This window comes from Leuresthes tenuis, unplaced genomic scaffold (assembly GCF_036924035.1).
Source record: "Leuresthes tenuis unplaced genomic scaffold, fLeuTen1.0.hap1 SCAF_5, whole genome shotgun sequence".
NCBI lineage: Eukaryota > Metazoa > Chordata > Actinopteri > Atheriniformes > Atherinopsidae > Leuresthes > Leuresthes tenuis.
Window position 1 is genome coordinate 28,539,018 of NW_027325359.1, and position 18,928 is coordinate 28,557,945.

Sequence of the window (18,928 nt, forward strand, 5' to 3'; positions counted from 1 at the left end):
CCCCTGGCTGTGTGCCTGCATATTGGAGTTTACCCCGGTGGACGAGAGGTAGCCTACCTCCACCTTCGGGTGAGGAAGACGAGTCCTAACTGTTGTTTGTGCTTACGCAGCAAACAGCAGTTTAGAGTACACACTCTTTTTGGAGTCATTGGAGGAGGCAAGAGAGAGTACTCCTGCGGGAGACTCCCTTATTCTGCTGGGGGACTTCAATGCTCACGCGGGCAATGGCAGTGAGACGTGATTATGTTGTTGGACTTCTGCGGTGCACCGTCAACATCGTGAATGGTGGGGATCTGCTGACCTCAACTAGGGACGTTGGATGGATAGGTCCATATAGTTTTCTTAACTTCTGTATAAATATGACCTAAACCATCATTAGATTTTAGACTATCATCATAAGACCATGTGAAAAAATTGGTTATTGATTAGTCCTACACATCAGCTAGAACAAATCTTTATTATTTTTTTAACCACTTGTTTGCTCAAGCAACTTGTGTGCTGATGGTTGTTGTCTAGCTGAATGACCCACTTTCTATTGAGAGTATGTTCACTGTTCTTCTGTTCACAGGTTGACATTTTCTTTAAGAATTTTCTGGTGCAGGGTTTTTCCTGCATAGAGAATTTGATGGGGGCCGCCACTGCCAAATTCCTTGCTGCCACCAGCTGCCTTTCAAATCGGTAATTTCACCAAGCGTTTCCCTGTCGGGATCTGTCATTTCATTCATATGTAACTGCAGTTGCACACAACCACCAGTAGTGGTGGTGGCACTTTGGCGAAATTAGCACCGGCCACCATGTCAAACAAAGCACCTTTTACCGCCACACCCAGAGAGACGAAGAAAAGGATGTTTTCGCTGCAGCAAACATGGATGATGACAGGTCAACAAAAAAGGGTTAGTATATTTTCTTTTGGACCCAAACACCTCCAGTTCCTTTGAAAAAGTTAACGCTACATGCTACATAAATACATATTACCAGTATTAGTTAACAATATAAGTTTTGCAGGTATGGCAAAACGTAAGATCAGCAAATTTTTTACAAAACAAGTGCGAGAAGAGGAGAGACAAGACAGGTGAAAGAGTGTAGACACTGAAGACAGGCAGCTAAAACACAATAATTCGTGTTATTGATGAGATGTGGTAAAATTGTCAGATACGAAAGCAATACAGCTCAGAAGATGTTGAGAGGCTATTTTCTGATTTAAGATATTAAGATATGATTGAGAACACTATCACAATTAATGTCTACACCAGAATAGTGCAAAGTTTATAATGCATGAACTTTTTTTTTTTTTTTTATAAAAATATCCCTGCGCAACAGACTTAAGGAGAGGCACCTGGATGTATGCTGTAAGGTGGTCTAAACCAGGAGGTCTTTGAGAATAAAGACTGCATCAGGAGGTTCTATAGGATGAAACCAAGGAGGGCCAAATGTTCTGCCACTGGCTATGCCTTGTGCAAGTAAATGGTGGTTAAGTTGCCATGTAACTGCACTGAATGTTCAACAAAGCACATAAAAAATTAATGAATATGCTTTAAAATGATACTTAATAGTCGTTTTTTTTTTTATTCATGTAATTACAACTCCTAAAATAGACTGCAAGTACAACACTTGCTTGAGCCAGATGAAAGCACGGCACATGTGCATCTGTGAGCCCACGATCAGGTACCACCACCACCTCATTTTAAGGAAAAAACCTTTTGTGTATCATATAATTTATTCTAGTAACACTGACAAGCTACTTCTGGTTCAGGTGAAAGCAAAACAAGCCCAAACCATAAAGATTTGAGTTTCCCAGCTTTTCACATATGTGTTTTCCCATGTTCTCCTGTTAGTTCTGGTGAGATCTAACAGCAGAGATTATGTTTCTCCAGTTTTAACTTCTCTTCATTGACTCCCTGTCAAATTCAGAATAGAATTTAAGATTCTTCTCCTCACATATAAAGCTCTAAATGACCGAGCTCCATCATATCTTAAAGATCTCATTGTAAGGTATTTTCCCAACAGAGCACTTTGCTCCCAAACAACAGGTTTCCTTGTTGTTCCAAGAGTTTCTAAAAGTAGAATGAGAGGCAGAGCCTTCAGTTATCAGGCCCCTCTCTGTGGAAACAGCTGCCAGTTTGGCTTCAGGAAGCAGACACCCTCTCTACCTTTAAGATTAGGCTTAAAACTTTCCTTTTTGATAAAGCTTATAGTTAGGGATGGCTCAGGTGATCCTGAAACATCCCATAGTTAAGGTGCTATAGGCTTAGACTGGTAGGGGGCCTCATCTGTCACACCTTTCCTCACTTTGCTCTTGTTTCCCCCCCTTTTTATTTCCTCATATGACATACATTTTGGCATTGTTGTTGTCATTAAATTGTTTCTCTTTCTCAACAGGTATGTTTTCCCCTCTTTTCTTTCCTCTCAAACCCGAGCTGGTCGAGGCAGATGGCCACCCTTCCTGAGTCTGGTTCTGCCAGAGGTTTCTTCCTGTTAAAAGAGTGGTTTCTCTCCAGTCTCCGCATACATGATCAGCACTCTTTGAATTGGCTCTGTATGTATGAATTGGACTAATTTTGAATTTAATTTATTGGATTTGATTGGATTATGATTACAATGAATTTGAGTCTAATTGGCTTGAATTTGACTATATCATTGAAGTACCTTGAGATGACGTTTGTTGTGATTTGGCGCTATATAAATAAAACTGAAATTAATTGAATTGAACTGGAATACTGTTTTCCGGTCTTTAGCTGTAATGTCTCTCATTTCAAACTGAACCTTCTTTAGTCTCATTCATTCGCAAACAAAAATACCTGACAGCCCTCTGGCTTATCTGCGTGGCCTAAAACAAACTGCAGATGTTCTGAAAAATGTCTCCTGGGAAAACAGTCACTTTATCACTGCAGTCCTGCTTTACTCATCACTGCTGTTCAATGCCTTACTGATACTACCTTAATTGATTGTAGTCAACATGACAGGCCTTTTTACATGGCAGTTCCCCTGAGTAAACAGTTTAACCCCGTACATGTGAAATTCTTAAACAAATTATGCCTTTACAATTTGAAATACTATTTCCTCCATTTCATGCAGGCAAAGCCTCAGAGAACCAAAAACAAGGAGAGAGATACTATCATGAACATAATTGTGAAAGCATAAGAATGACATGTAGATCATCGCAAAAGTAAAGTGCTTGTAGTTTCTTACTGTCTGAGGTGGAGAGCTGCGTAGCCCCTGAGCAGACAACTGAGGGCTGGAGGAGTCATCAGAAGATTCAGAGGAATTTGACCACGCTGTTCCGTTCTCTAACTGCTGGCGACGATGGTGAATGTTCTAAACAAGAACAGCATAGTTTTAAAGGCTTTTAAAGGTCTGCTGTTCCAGGAGTGAATATAGACCGAGAGCTACACTATATTGTCAGAAGTATTCGCTCATGTGCCTTTACACGCATATGAACTTAAGTAACATCCCATTCTTCATCCATAGGGTTTAATATGACTTTGGTCCACCCTCTGCAGCTGTAACAGCTTCAGCTCTTCTGGGCAAGCATTCCCCAGGGTTTAGGAGTGTGTTTATGGGAATTTTTGACCATTCTTCCAGAAGCACAGACACTGACACAGATCAGACACTGATGTTGGACAGAAGGCCTGGCTCACAGTCTCCGCTCTAATTCATCCCAAAGGTGTTCTATCAGGTTGAGGTTATGACTCTGTGCAGGCCAGTCAAGTTCTTCCACACCAAACTGGCTCATATGTCTTTGTGGACCATGTAACAATAATTCCAGTTATTATTACATGAACCTATTCACTTTGGATTGAGACAGGATAACCGCTTCCACCTGCCTCACGTTGTTATTATGAGCACTGGTGAGCACACCCAGAAACGTGAACTATTCCTTAAGACTGTTGTAATTTCTGAGGCAATACATAAAAGAATCTCACTAATCGCAAAGCAAGGTCTGTTACTAAATAACAAATCCAGAAGCCACGAGGTCAAGAGGGATTTATAAGCGCTTCAATTAGTCCTGGGTCAGCCCCGGGGCCTCCCAGTTGGATGTGAACAAAAATTCTCCTAAGGGAGGTGATCTGAAGACATCCCAACCAGATGCTCGAACCACCTCAGCTGACCCCTTTGAACTCCCTCGAGATGATCGAGCTCCTTACCTTAACTCTAAGGTTGAGCCCAGCCACCCTATGAAGAAAACCCGTTACAGCCACTTGTATCATCTGTCCATCTCTCACACCAACTTCCCATTACTCAAGAACAAGATCCTGAGGTACTTAAGCTCCTCTGCCTGAGGCAATGACTTATCCCCGACCCGAAAGGAGCACATCGCCTGTTTCTGGTTGAGAACCATGGCCAAGAGGGGACTTTAATCCTGGCCAGTTCACATTCAACTGTGAACCACTCCAGTGTGTGCTGAGGGTCATGGCTTGAAGAAGCCAACAAAATCGCATCATCTGCAAAAAGCAGGTTATCAAACTAGACACCCTCCTCTCCCCGACTATGCCTCAAAATCCTATCCATAAAAATCATAAACAGGATCAGTGTGAAGGAGCAGCCCTGACAGAGTCCAACATGCAACATAAGCAAGTTCAATCTTGTGCCAAGAATGTGGACACCACTCTTATTTGGTTACACAGGGACCAAATAGGCTGCAAAAGCGACTTTGGTACTCCATACTCCTGCAGCACCCCCCACAGAATCTCTCACAAAACACGGTTGTAAACGTTGTAAAAGTCCAAAAAACACATGTAGTCTGGATGGCCCAGACCCCTTCAGTAACTTTGCGGGGCAGAAACAGATGTATAGAAACTCTGCGAAAGATCTGGTCCAGTGTTCCAAAATCTGGGAGAGGACCACACCACTTATCCTGAATCCGAGGTTCGACAATCAGTCCAAGCCTCATCCCCAGACTGAGTAGTGTGATCCCCTTGTAGTTGGAAGATACTCCGTTGTCCCAGATCTCCATGTGACGCTGACGTGTCACAGGCGTGTCAGCCAAGACAGCCCCACAATGTCCAGGGCCTTCAGCATCTCAGGGAGAATCTTGTCCACCTCTGGCGCTTTACCATCGGAAAGCTTTTTAACTATCGTAGCCTCCTCTGCCAAGGTGTTGGGCAAGTCTTCCCCCCAGTCCTCAGACTCCGGATCCTCAATGGAGGACATGCTGGCCGGATTGATGAGATCCTCAGTGCTGTTTCCTCTGCCTGATGGTGTCCTCAGTTTGGGTTCAGAAGTTCTCCACCCAAGCCAAGCAGAACCAGTCCATCTCCATATTAATAGTGTTGCTCCAGAGCCCCACTTGTGTGTGGAGGTGAGCTACACTACTAGCTACACTACTACATCTAGTTGGTACCACTCCACCTCACACACCAGTTCAGGCTCTTTCCCTGCCAGCGAGATGACATTCCATGTCCTAATAGCCAGGCCCCACCTATGCCTGCAGCCCAGCTCGCAATGCACCCTACCTCAAATGCCCTCCTGGCGAGTGGTGGGCCCACATGAAAGTGGCATCCTGTTGCTTTTTCAGGCTGAGCCCAACTGAGTCTCAGGCACCAAGAGAGGGCCACCAGGTGCTTGCTTCTTGTACTAGCCATAAATCATCATATTTCTCACTACATTATCACACAAGTTCACAGCATGCTCTAAAAGAAGCATAGCCAACTATTAATTAAATGGGCTGGAGAACTGTTTGGAAACCTGCATACAGACTATTTATGCTTCCATGACACCATGAGCAATCAAATAGCAACTATTGTTCTAGGCTTGTTCAGGGGACTCTTTGCTTCTAGTCTATGGGTTCCACTTCATCATGACTTACTGCAGTGGGCTGTCCTGCTGGTGAGATGTCACTACAGGGGCAGCTCTGGCTAAGTGTGCCCCTGAAGATGTCCAGCAGTGGCCAGTGCTGCCGTTTGGTCAGACTTTGAGGCAGAGACTGCATGTCACAGAGGTAGCAGGTGGAATAAAGTGCATGGAGCAGTTAGGGACCAATAGTTATTGGGTAAATATCAATCTCTCTAAACGATAAGATCCATATGTCCTCAATACAATGGCAATTTTCAGTGCTGTAGTGAATTTCAGCATGAAACATCAGCAATCAGTGACTTCAAGCAAAATCTTCCAGATTCTCCTAATTTAAAAAGGTAACAACAAAAATATAAACTCACATAGAAGGCTTGTTCACGTAAAAATGGCGTGTCAGGTGGGGTCTGGTTGAGGATTGTTGAGAATCTCTTGCTGACGGATGGTGCTTTGTTCACGGTGCTTGCAACAGAACTTTGGTCATCTTTATCAAATGGACTAAGGAGGAAAAACAATGCAGAAGGGAAAGTCACATGAGATAAAAACTACAATCTAGGTCATGTCAGGTTTAAAAATCAACAAACTGGAGTACCCATCATCAGTCCATTGACAGAAAAAAACTTACTTCCAGGTGACTTCAAGGCTTAGTTTAATAGTGCCAAGATCATTGATATCCACAGCAACCATCTGGGGTAGAGCAGCAAACAGGTCCTTGGTTTCACAGGAAACATTTCCTACAACCACGTGATTGGCTAAACTCTTCAGCTCTGTCACCTGGGAAACCACAGAAATGTTGTTTGAATATGCAATTTTTGCTGTACTGCCTTAATTATGGTAATTCCTGTCAATCATTCAGATTTAGACTTATACACTATCAAACTATAGTAGTCCCATTGCAGTGTTCCAGGACTGAATTATTTCATTGATTAAAACAAAACTAACCTTAAATCAAACCTAAAGACAAACCTGGGGGTTTGATTTAAGGGGTTCAAAAAGACAATTTGGAAAAAAAACAACCTTTACTGAGATGAACTCGTTGATGAGTGGGAGAAACACCATCTCCTCATTGTCCCACACTTGTTTGGAATTGAGTTCCATTCTTCCCCTGAGCTTCCACCGCTGTCGACCGTACTTCATAAAGATCTGAAAACACAGTTGCAGCTCTGCATAATTTCAAATATCTTTCCTCTTCCTTCTTTTGAGCACTCTCCATGTTTTTAAAAACATTAGATGGTGGCTGACAGAAACACAAATATATGATATTACTAAGTTCAACCAAACTGATGATAATGATCAGTTATACAAAATGAAAATCCTTGGATCAATCACTTTAAGGCATAATTTTAACTCTTGCCTTCTTATATAGTATATTAAACAGATTAAGAGGAAAACAAGATGTCCTAAAACTGATTTTGGGTTATGTAATCTTAACAGACAGTTAAGTAATCTTGCAGACTTTTGCAAGCATAGTCTCAGTATATTGCTTTTCAACAGAGATTAAATTGACTCTGAAATACTGAAGTTTTAGTGTGAACAGTGACAGACGAAACATTCAATCATAGGTTGCACGGTGGTGTGGTGGTTAGCACCGTCACATCACAGCAAGAAGGGTTCAGGTTCGATTCTCGGCTGGTTCTTTCTGTGTGGAGTTTGCAAGTTCTCTCCTGGTACTCTGGCCTCCCCCCACTGGTGACTCCAAATCGTCCGTGTGAGTGCAAGTGTGGATGGTTTGTGTGTCTTGCTTGTCTCTATGTGGCCCTGTGATGGACTGGTGCCCTGTCCAGGGTGTACCCTGCCTTTTGCCCAATAACAGCTGAGATAGGCTCCAGCCCCCCTGCAACCCTAAATTGGATTAAGCGGGTATAGAAAATGGATGGATGGACATTCATTATGTTAAAACAACCTGTGTAGCTTCAGGGTTGGACACAGGTGAATAAACACACAAGCCTTTTATCAGACTGCTTCATTTACAATGTACAACTAATCGTACACTGTGCTTTCACACGCAAAGGACAATAACCTCTAATACTAAGTTAGTGTGAATAAAAAAAATTCTAGATTTAAACAATCCCAGAAACAATAAGTGGAATTTTTGTTTCACCTGAAAACAAAAAGCAAAAATCAATCCCTACTTCTGCCACAACAAAGCCCTGCACAGCCTCACTCAACAATTCAAACACTGCTCTGCCAGAGGATCTGAAGAAAAATGGTTACTGTTAAAAAAAAAAAACTTAATTGGAATACGGATAAAGTGAGTTGGAAAGTACTTTTTGAAAAAGAAATGTGGGGCATCAACAGAGTATTCTGCATTTACGGTTTGTTTTTAGAAGCACTTGACATACATAACAAACTGTTAAGTCTTCTATATATGTGACTTTATGTCAGTATTCATGTGAAAACTCTGATTCGTATAAGAAGCATGGAGATAGAGACCAACCTCATACTGATCACCAGCACACAATCTGGCAAATCCAGCAAGACCTGAAAGGCATGTAGAAATAAAACAATAAAAATGTAGAAGTAAAGATTTTCAGAAACGCCATAATATCACCATCTAAAAAGAACGTCACAGAGTTAAGCATGAGGAGTCAAGCCTTTTTCTACCACCTACTTTATCTTGCTAAATGCACATTTCTTCAGTGGGTTCAATAAAAAGAATTTAAGCAAAAACTATTTAGTTTCACCATCATGGTGCTTGGAACCATGCTTTAAGACACTTTTCTATAATAAATTAGGTCTGAGCAGCAACACTGCACCATCAGCATTTCACTCACCTTTCATCTTAATATGGAACTCTCCCAGCTGGCTTTCAAACTCACTCTCCAACACACACATGTTCTGCAGAGAGGATAGAGAACACTTTCATTTAGCTGTTTCTACACAATCAAAGCTGCTGTTCATATAAATATATGTATATCTATCCTGTTTGTCTATTTTCCTTCACTATACTCCATAAACCTCATACCTCTGTGTACTCCTTGTATCCTTTGTTAGCCTCTGCCAAACTCTCCCTGGCCTCCTTGCTTCCTGGAGAGTCTGTGTATGCCTTCACCATCTTGTTGGCTCCATCTCTCAGTCTTCTCTGCAGGCAATAGCCTTCATAGAGTTCCTCAATCTGAGAAAAGGAGATAAAAAGTTGCACATTTCAGATTTCTCTCCTATGCAGAAAAGAAAGATACTTCATAGTAGGGAAGAAGTGATCACTCAAGTCAGAAATATTTTTAGCAATATGCTAGTCAATCAGTGAATATAGGCTGCGTTAAATATTTCTAACATCACTGCTATTCCTAGATGTAGCTGCACCAACCAACTGTGAACTTTGCCACTGAAACAAACACCTTCATGCATAAAAGATGAACTTCCACAGATAATACTAAAAAAAAAAAAAAAAAAAACAATGCTGTGCAAGTGTTCAACATGAATAACATTCTTTTATTCTATTCTGATATTTTCACTTAATTCTGCCATATTACACAGACAGTTTATTGTCAGTAAGAACATTTTTGGCTGTAGTGTGTAGTTTGGGCAAGGTCAGTGACATTCATACTTAAAACAATACACACTTGTGCAAGTTATTTTACATGAGACCAAGGACCTGCTGGAGGAATTTTATCTCTCAGCTGGCTTGGGAGCACCTACGCTACCCCCCAGAAAAAGCTGGAGGAGATAGTTGGGGAGCTCTGGGGTGGTTTAAGGTGGCAGGGATGAGAGTCAGCACCTGTATGAGGTCATGGTTGTCTTCTGAAACACAGAGGATTGGTCCCTCACATTGAGAAGTGAGCTGCTGCATTAAGCAGGAAGTTTAAAGGAAAAATAATCTAAATTGAACAGGCAGATCGCAGTGCAGTACCGTGGGTGCTGTGATGAGCAGAAAGCTGAGCTTGAAGGAGACAGATTTACCAGTTGGTCTACATTCTAACCTTCCCCTGTCATCATGAGATCTGGGTAAGGACAGAAAGAATTTCCATGTAGGAAATGCCCCTAGGTCCAGGATATAGCAAAGTTCTTGGCCTGTTTCTTCACAAGAGTGAACGGCTTTATGTGTAATATGTTCAAATGTGGGCCCTTCAAAGAGGTGGGGATCTCTTGAGCACTTCTGAGCCATGGCAGCTATTCCTCCTCCTCTCCTTTGATGGAAGCATAGAGGCATGAAGAAGCTATCTGAAGCTCCCTCACAGTGCTTATTTCCAGAACCTCTCAGTACCTGATGGGGCAGGTGACAGAGGGAGAGGGACTTAATGAGCTCACTGTTAGCTAAGTGTGTGGCTACAGGTCTGGACCTTGATCTTGCCAGGATTAAGGGGTCTGCTGATGGGTGTCGAATACAAACCTTGGATTGTGTTTATTCTTGTTAATCAAACTAGCAACATAAGATGTTTTTATTTAGACCTTTAGGGAAATCACAGCTGCCAGCTGACGGACACATTTTACACAACTGGCTAAATATAATAATGCACTTTAAATGGGAACATAAACTGTCAGACATTGTGTGTGATTCCACGCCCGCACAGGTGCTGTATAGGTAAACCTGCATAGGTAACAGCTATGCCTCTGTTGGGGTGTCACCTTGCTGTGACATGAAGTTCATGGTTGTAAAATGTTCTCCAACTTTAATAATCAGTGCATTATATCATCATCGTTTTCTCTCCATTTTCCTGTTTAGGAAAGCAATGCAGGTAGATCTAAAAATTCCCCAACAAGCTAATAGAGTCACGGAATTTGCTGATCTTACCTTGCTAAGGTGAAACTCCAGTCGTCTTACGTATCTCTCAATCACCTTCACTTGCTGTCAAAGGAAAACAGAGCCTAATTTATTCCAACTACTCAAGAGTTACTCAACTTTTTTCACAATATACTTAAAATACTTATAAAAAATCCCAGTAGCTCACCTTGTCTAATTCATAGAGGAAACCCTGAAGAGGAAACAAAGATAAAGTCATCAGTGTCTGCATCTAACTGATCTGATCTTTGGTGCTGGGCCAACAAGAAATATGCCACAACATACCAGCCTGGAGTTCCTCTTAGATTCTTTTATCTGTCTGTTGAAACTATCCAGGTCCATCTGATGGACATGCAGGTAAGACCTGAGAACACACACACACACACATGCACAGGAGTGGTTAAACACATGCTTGTAGTTTATGTCCATTTTGCTGGAGGGATGTAAACTTTAAACTTGGGGGTTAAGTTAGTGGCAACATGAACACCATGTGTTGACACCACAATTAGGAGCCGCAAATGTTGAGAGCGTACTCACTGAAGGCCTTTCTTCAGAGCTTCGTAGACTTCATCTAGTCGCTCCGGTTGAGGAACTTTAGGTGGCGGGTTGGACTTAGTAGACATCGTGAACATCCTACTAGCCCTGCTGGACTTCCTGCTGAGACCAGGCGTGCTGAACACCGAGAGGTTCCTGCAATATCAGGATAACGTTGTTTTAAAATATCCAAACCTGAAATGTTTTATCCAACATCATTAACACATCACATAAAACTGATGCAGACAGAAACGCATCTTTCGTTTAGTACTGGCACACTTTTCTTATATTTATAGCAAAACAACTATTGAGGGTGCGCTGAGGCGCTGATTGGCAGGCTGGTCTGAGTCCTCATGTAGAGGACTCAGACCAGCCTGCCAATCAGAAGGTTGGTGTTTCAATGACAACGTGTCAGAGTGTCCTGAGCAAAACACTGAACCTCATGTTACCTCTGATACGTCCATCAGTGTGTGAATGTGTGTGAACAGAGACTAAGAAGTACTGTATAAGTCTAGTGTAAAAGCACTTTGAGTGGGTGACCAGACTAAAAAAATGTAAATCATTCCCTTTTGCCATTTATCTTGAACAAATAACTATTTTGCTATAACAACATATCACTTTACATTTTAAGATCAACAATCTGTTAATCACCCACAACTCTTAAAATTATTTTGCCCATCTTCACACATTGATTTGTTTCTTGTCTTTATGACACAATAAAATGGTGTGCATGCATGGAAAGATTCCTCCATAATATTGTTTAACTGGAGAAATAAAACAGTTGTGTTGGGCCACAGTGATTCTGGTGGACCACAGATCAGATGGGTCAGTGCTGGAGTCAGGGCCGGTGTGTGTGCACCTGTAAGGCCTGTCCTGGGTGTTGACTCCAGTGAAGCTCTGGCTCCTAGTGATGGATCTGGAGGTGAGACGTCTGACGGGGCGAACAGACAGAGACATGGTGGACAGCGTTCGCGATGGACTCCCTGCACAGAGCAGACAAAAACAACTGAATGCCCTTTCTTAACCCATTCAGCTCTGATGCACCATGAGCATTACATTAACATCTCAAAGGCACAGAAAGCATTGCATTCTATTAGATATCAATAAACATAAGGGGAAAATAATAATTTACAAAACAATGGAAAGTTTAAAATTCTCAGATGAGAATGTTTCATGTTCTTAGTTTTTTCAGAAGCTGAAAAATGAAAGCTTATTATAGACTGCTTTAAGTTTTTGTGATGTAGTAAACCAAGTATAAACACCTGTGGCACTGCTCGTCTTTCCGTGCATGTATATTTGAATGCTGAAGACTACAGTCAGTGGCTCACTTTGGGATGTCCTGTACTTTTAACAGAAGGGGAAGGATAGATGTGTTTGCCTCAGCAAAAGGGTTAGATGAGCTGCTCTTAGTGTTGAAATCTTTTGGTATTTGAATGAGTGCACCGAGGAAACAGCAAAAGAGAAATAATGTCATTCCTGGCTGAATCATTTCATGTTTGTCCTTTTAGGAGGGAATAACCTGGGCTAAATGATGAACAGAATGCAGATTTGAAAGTAAAACATTCTACCTGTAAAGCATGAGCAGCCTTGGAGGATGTGTTTTTAAAAATCTTTGTCGAGGACATAAGTTATGAATTAGCTGAACTGAATATATAACCGATACTTTTATTCATATAATAAGCCTTAAGAAGCCTTTCAGACCTGTCATTCAGAAGTGCATGAAGGCAACATGTTTAAATCTTTGTAATATCTCCACCGTCTTCTCTTTTTAGGCTCATCCATTTTGTATTTTTGCCTTCAACCAATATTTGAAGTCTGTGGTCTGGAGCAGTATTCTGTTTTTGAGGCTTATGTAGTGGATAGATTTTGTCAGCGATTTCCCTATGCAGTGTCCTGCATCCTGTTTCTTAAAACAGCAGAAAGGCCTTTACAAGGCGGCTGCCCAACACCTCCCCCCCCACAGCACAGGAAATGTCACAAACCCCTACAGGAAGTCAGACGTAACTGCCTCTCTTGACAGGAAATTCTACAAAGGGAGATAGCTCTGAGGACTGAGGAGAAAAGGTCAGTTCTGCTGGAGTTGAACTACAGCACGGGGAGTGAAAAGAGCAACTTAATGCATTATGGAATAACCTTTATGTAGACAAGCTGTCTGTATGCAGAGAAAGCAAAAAACATTTTTAAGTTTTAGGAGTTTTACTAACATCCACATTTTTGACCCTTTGAAAATAATGAAGAACGTATGTGGTCAATCATTTGTTGACTTAACCTGATTCAACAGGGAGCTGAGGGGGAGTGAGAGCTCAAGGAAGAAAACACTTTTCAGCCTAAAAGAGGTGCTGAGTTCACAAACAGAGCAAGTGGAAAGACTGGGTCATGCCAGGTCCATCACATTCAGGAACTTCCTGCATTCATTTCCTGTTTAACGACTGTATTGTGTTGTCTCAGCAGTGTTAACTCTGAGATCTGATTCATTTCATTTTCAGAATCAGACAGCGCAGACATTAATAAATACTGTAAATGAACATACATGAATTCCACAACAGATCAGATCTAACAGAAAGTTAAAGGTCCCTCAGTGCCACTGCCTGCATGAAGTGGGCTTCTCCTCCTCAAACAACAAAGGGAGGCTGGACAAGGACACGTTTACAAGTCAAAGTCTGTCATTTGGATAAGGAGACCTGCCAACCGGAAACATTCAAGAGAGAAGGTTACACATAACTTATATACTACATTCATACTTTTTTCTTCACATTCCTCAGAGAGGAGTGTCTGTGTAATCTCACCACACCCTGTCAACTATTTAATCTCCACATACTTCATTAATGCAATTAAGAGTGCAGCTTGCTATAAAAGACAGATATAAAGAGATTTTTTATGTTAAAAATCAAGTCAGAGTTGAAAAGGAAATCTTCAGTGAGTTGGTAGAACCATTTTATCAGGTCTGAAGCTGAATGAATAAAATCAGACCACACACGCGCTTCTGAACGCCTGCCCCACAAACAGTAAATAACTGTGATTGGAACCAATATGGGAAATCATGCGAGCTGCGTTAAATCTGACTAAACGTCTGGAACCTAAAAGAACACAGCAAGTTGACAACTTTGCCTTCAACTCTGAGAGAGAATAAAGTCACCAAATCTGTGCCAGCTGTGAGAGCTCAGGATCTACAGCTGCAGTGTAATCTGCCCCATCACAACCTAAACTTTACAGAAACACTCCGACCTGCTCTCTGTAGCCAAGCAGAAGTACAGGTGAAGGAGAGTGAGCCACTGCATGGCATTTCATATTCTTTATCGCACTAAAAAAAGTATCAGTTGCGTGTATTTGCAATATATCAACCAGAGTAACTGTATGTGGGTAGAGTTGTCACAATACCAAAATAAGTATCCATGATACTATACCAGACAAAGTATCACGGTTCGGCACGATTTGGGACTGCGGGGTACCGTGAGTATCGTGCATATGTGGGTACTATAATTCAAAAAGGCAAGACAAGGAGACGCCACTTTAAATGTCTCAAATCAGTAACAAACTGAATAAACAGGGCAGCAAACATTCACACCTCAAGTTCTAATACATATCTTTACTTTAAGATTTTTTTGTTCATATGTATTTTAATGATCTTTCACTTCCTAAAGCAGCTGTTCTCCTGACCCTGACTGACAGTATTTCATAGCATGTACTAGGGAACACACTATGATTACCTTTAGTTGGGCGTTAGTGTGAAACAGACTTTAAACTGCTTGCTGAATTTCTAATGCATACGTCAGCAAACCTTGGAGCTGAACACCTGAAAGGGAAAATAACTAATTGAGTTGGATGACCCCAAAACTCAGCCAGAGCCTTTGACCGCTGTAGTTACCGTTCACCATGAAACTGGACAACACTGACTAACAACTGATATTAAAAGTTATATATCAGGACTGCAATATATCATCAACACAGAGCAGAAATCTGTAATATGTGTCTCCTGAACCTTCAGTCCACAGTGGTTCCTGATAGTTATAGTAGTGGCCAGACACATCTGGACCTTGATGCATACCTCTTCTAAGGTGATAAACATTAACCTCTGAGTGTTTGACAAAGGCCCTCATAAGTGGTGGTTTGTGTAACCTATTTGAACCGTCCAGAATTACAGGAGTTGTTAAGATTTTCTGAGCATTTCCGTACGTACAATGAAATGAGTTCTGCTACTACACCTTCATTTTTAACTCGTGCTGTCCCTGAGCGATGGTATTAAGGAAGTCTCTTCCTGGTCCTTGGCTGGCTAAGTGGTTTTATATTCAAATTCAAATAATCTATCTCTGACAAAATATGAGACACAGTTATGTTAGATTTATTTGAGTCAGAATAGTATCAAATAAAGGAACCTTTTCTGAAGCCATGAAACAAGCATGGAAGAGACACTCGCTAACCTGGTTCTGGTTTAGTTTGGTTTTGGCTGTGCTGTCACACACACAGATACAATCATATCAGATCATACACAGATAAATAAAAACTGTTTACCTGCGATGGTGAAAACTAGGATGCATGTACAGATATCTATGTACCTGCTGCGTTTTTCCTGTAATACTGCAAATGGTGACTGGGCAGCATGGATGAGAAGCCAAATCAGATTGTCTTTAACAAGAACTGTGACAACTGTCTTTTCCTGCACCCTAACCCTAACTGTCTAACTAAGCCTTTAACCAACACCTAACCTGACTGAGCTGAGTGAAAGGCTTATGCACCAACAGGTTTCATCTTTAATAACAAATACATTTAGCAGAAGTGTCTGGTAAAACTTTGGTATTAATCCTTGACCAAAACATCACAGCTGAATTGCTTGAAATGTTTCTGTAGTCACCTTAAACTTTTAGGCTACATCATGACTAAATTCATTCATTTTCCATACCTGCATAAACCCACACAGGGTCATGGCCCAGGGGCAGCACACCATAGTTTGTCTCCATGAAAATCAATGAAGGAATATGTTTGTGACAAAAAAAGAAAAACTTTTTTTTTTTCTAACTACCACTGTTAGGTATCAGAGTGAACTATTTCAGCCTAATGACAGCCCTAACCCTGACAACCCTACCGACCTTGAAAAGGCTCCAGGTTTCAGGTGAGCGGTCGTCGACACACTTCTCCCGCTGTCACATCCCACTGCACCATCTCCAATGTAACATCCAGCATTATTATTGGACTCGCACGGGGTAACCAGTGTGATAATCCATCAGCTCCATTAGAAATTCAGTTATGTGGACTCAAGCTGAGAATATCTGTCACAGCATGTGATGTTTGTGGTCCCTACCAGATCCAAATACTGTTGCAGTCGGGCCCAATGAAACAACAGATTCCAGTCACACCATCTCCCCTGCTATCGATGCTCTCCATTAAACGCTGGAACTGAGCCACATACTCAACCCCTCTGTGACATTGCACCTTTTGTTAGATGCCGTCTGGCCTCTCCTAAACCATTCTGGAAAACGCTCCCCCCTCCCCCTCCACACACATACTGACCACATGGTAAACATCTACCTCACTCTGTTTTTGTCCCTGTAGTGGGATGATCTAGGAATGATGATGTAAGTTGATCTGATCATGGCAGTACTGGTAACATTACCATTGTAATAACTGATTTGCTTATGCTGGATAACAGTTGCAGTAAAAAGTATTTCTTGAGCATAAAGGTGACTAACATTGATAAACCACTAAATAGGTGAAACCTCCCACTCAAAGTAAACATGTGTACTTAAAACATTGAAGGCCTTACTACGTCTCAACATGGTTGGTCATGTTAGTTCACAGACTGGAAGTCCTTCACGCAGAGATTGAGTTTAAATTGAGATTAAATGAGTGAGTGTAGTTTATAGTGTAAGAGTGCTTTGAGTCAGTTCTTTTACCATTTAGAACTTAAACTGTCACTGAGCTGAAGTTTCCAGCCATGTAACCCTTATGTAAAAGTAGGAGTTGAATCAATATATTAGAGCAGGAGATCAGGATTTATGGAACAAACATCACAAAAACATCCAACAAGTGGACAGGTTCAGAATTATGTGAAAACAAGCTTTGAATGTGTGAATAACAAGCTTGTGATGTCTTTATGCTAATCTGCTCTGTTCCTGTCCTGGTGGACCGCTTTGATTGTAGCTGAAATGAGGTGACCACATCTGTGTTTGTACATCAGGTCAACGTTAAAAGCTAACCCAAAAAGTCAGCCACACCTGGTGGTTTTCTGATGTGCAACAACACACTAATATACCTGGTTTTAAGCTGATAACCTTTACAGGTGGCTGTCATAGCTACAACTCTAAACATCTTGCAGAAGTAGGCTATGGTTGCATGCAAAACGATGTTCTGATATTAATCCGGCTGGACATTATTCTGAATAAGATGCTGTCATGTAAACAGCAGTTTCTCACCACCTTAACCCATTGATAGCATTAGGTTATGTGGAGTGTGCTGATCCAACTCACCTCATGTAGACGTGTAAAGACCTTAATCACATTATCACATCCTAGCGGGGTGTTCATGATGTCATAATATATGTGACAAGTACTGCTGCTTTACTATGCTGCACTTGGCTCCAAATTTGCCAGGTCTGCTTATTACCTACTTTCATCATGTTTTTTGAAGAACACAATCTTGTTTTGGGTTTGTTTTCATAGTTTAAGTTGCTTGTAGAGCAGCAGAGTCAGTGCAGAATAAGAGGGCTGCTGTAAGAAGAAGGCTCACTTTTGGTGTGAGAGAGAAACCCAAGTAATACATTGTGTTTTGAGGGATGAGAATGTAATGAAGGGCTTGGATAGACACAAACATCACCATGATGCAGGGGGTCTTAATATGGGCGGGACTCATTGATTGAATTATGTGACAGGCAAACAGAAATATGAAAGGGACATCCTATCTGCACCTCATGTCAACATCCATCCATCCATCCATCCATCCATCCATCCATCCACCCATGTTCTATACCCACATCATATGATTTAGGGTTATGGGGATGCTGAAATCTATCCCAGCTGCTCTTGGTCTTATAAAAAGGTGTAGCCCCACAAAGCCTATGATCATGTGAAGAAACAGGGGACACTCACTGGGTTTCCATCAGTGTAATTGATAGGCATTTTGGAGGATCACATTGGAAAGATTGATGGAAACAGAAGATTTTTTTGTTTTCACAAAACTACCCTGATAAACAGATTGGCAGTGGGATTAATTCAAACGTTATTTCACTGTGGAAACTTAACTCACATGACTGATCACATAAATAATCAGCGATCATGAGAAGAAACACAGCCAACATGCTGTAGCCCTGTCTCCATTTTGCTTTCATTATTTCTTATGATCAAGCCAACTGGGTTGCATAACCCTAGACCCTCACCTCCCTGAAGTTACTGCCTTTAGGAGACGGAAATCCAGGAGGGAGTAATATCCTGCAAAGAAGGGCAGGGTCAGGAAAAGACTAGTTCAGTTTCTGGCTATACTGAGTCACAGGAAAAACCCAGAGCCCTAATATTTCCAGGCAAGGGATAGAGAGTGTCTCAAAAACTATTATAAAAGGACCAAAACAGTGAGGATCACATTCATAATTAAATAATCAAATGCATTCAACAGATAGCACACCTTAGACAAAAAGTGCTTTACAAAGTGCTTTGTCAAGATCAATTCTAGAGGGAGTGCATATGCATAGAAAGTAACCCAGTATTCAGTATTCTGTATAACAAGGGAAGCGACATCCAAGCTCCCTCTGAGGATGGGGCCAACTGCTCAGTACCCGTCACAGCAGGGAGGAAGACACAACTGGGCAAGATAGAGAGCTGCCAAGACTACTGTTTGAGCAGAAAGACACTTGTTTCAGTTTTTTCTGTCTGAGAGCAATATGTGTGAGCTGACTGACTC

The 18,928-nt window shown here is 41.5% G+C and overlaps 1 protein-coding gene across 1 annotated transcript in view; it reads right to left on the reverse strand.

Moving 5' to 3' along the window:
• ripor1 (RHO family interacting cell polarization regulator 1) overlaps positions 1 to 18,928 on the reverse strand; it is a 34,099-nt gene that overhangs the window by 11,516 nt on the left and 3,655 nt on the right. Inside the window, exons 2-13 of the mRNA XM_072386542.1 lie at positions 11,904 to 12,027; positions 11,048 to 11,200; positions 10,796 to 10,874; positions 10,680 to 10,703; positions 10,523 to 10,576; positions 8,756 to 8,905; positions 8,565 to 8,628; positions 8,228 to 8,271; positions 6,808 to 6,933; positions 6,416 to 6,564; positions 6,156 to 6,288; positions 3,190 to 3,315 (exon numbers count right to left, since the gene is read on the reverse strand). Of these exons, the coding sequence (XP_072242643.1) occupies positions 3,190 to 3,315; positions 6,156 to 6,288; positions 6,416 to 6,564; positions 6,808 to 6,933; positions 8,228 to 8,271; positions 8,565 to 8,628; positions 8,756 to 8,905; positions 10,523 to 10,576; positions 10,680 to 10,703; positions 10,796 to 10,874; positions 11,048 to 11,200; positions 11,904 to 12,027 (1,226 nt within the window). The remainder of the gene's footprint in view (positions 1 to 3,189; positions 3,316 to 6,155; positions 6,289 to 6,415; positions 6,565 to 6,807; positions 6,934 to 8,227; positions 8,272 to 8,564; positions 8,629 to 8,755; positions 8,906 to 10,522; positions 10,577 to 10,679; positions 10,704 to 10,795; positions 10,875 to 11,047; positions 11,201 to 11,903; positions 12,028 to 18,928) is intronic.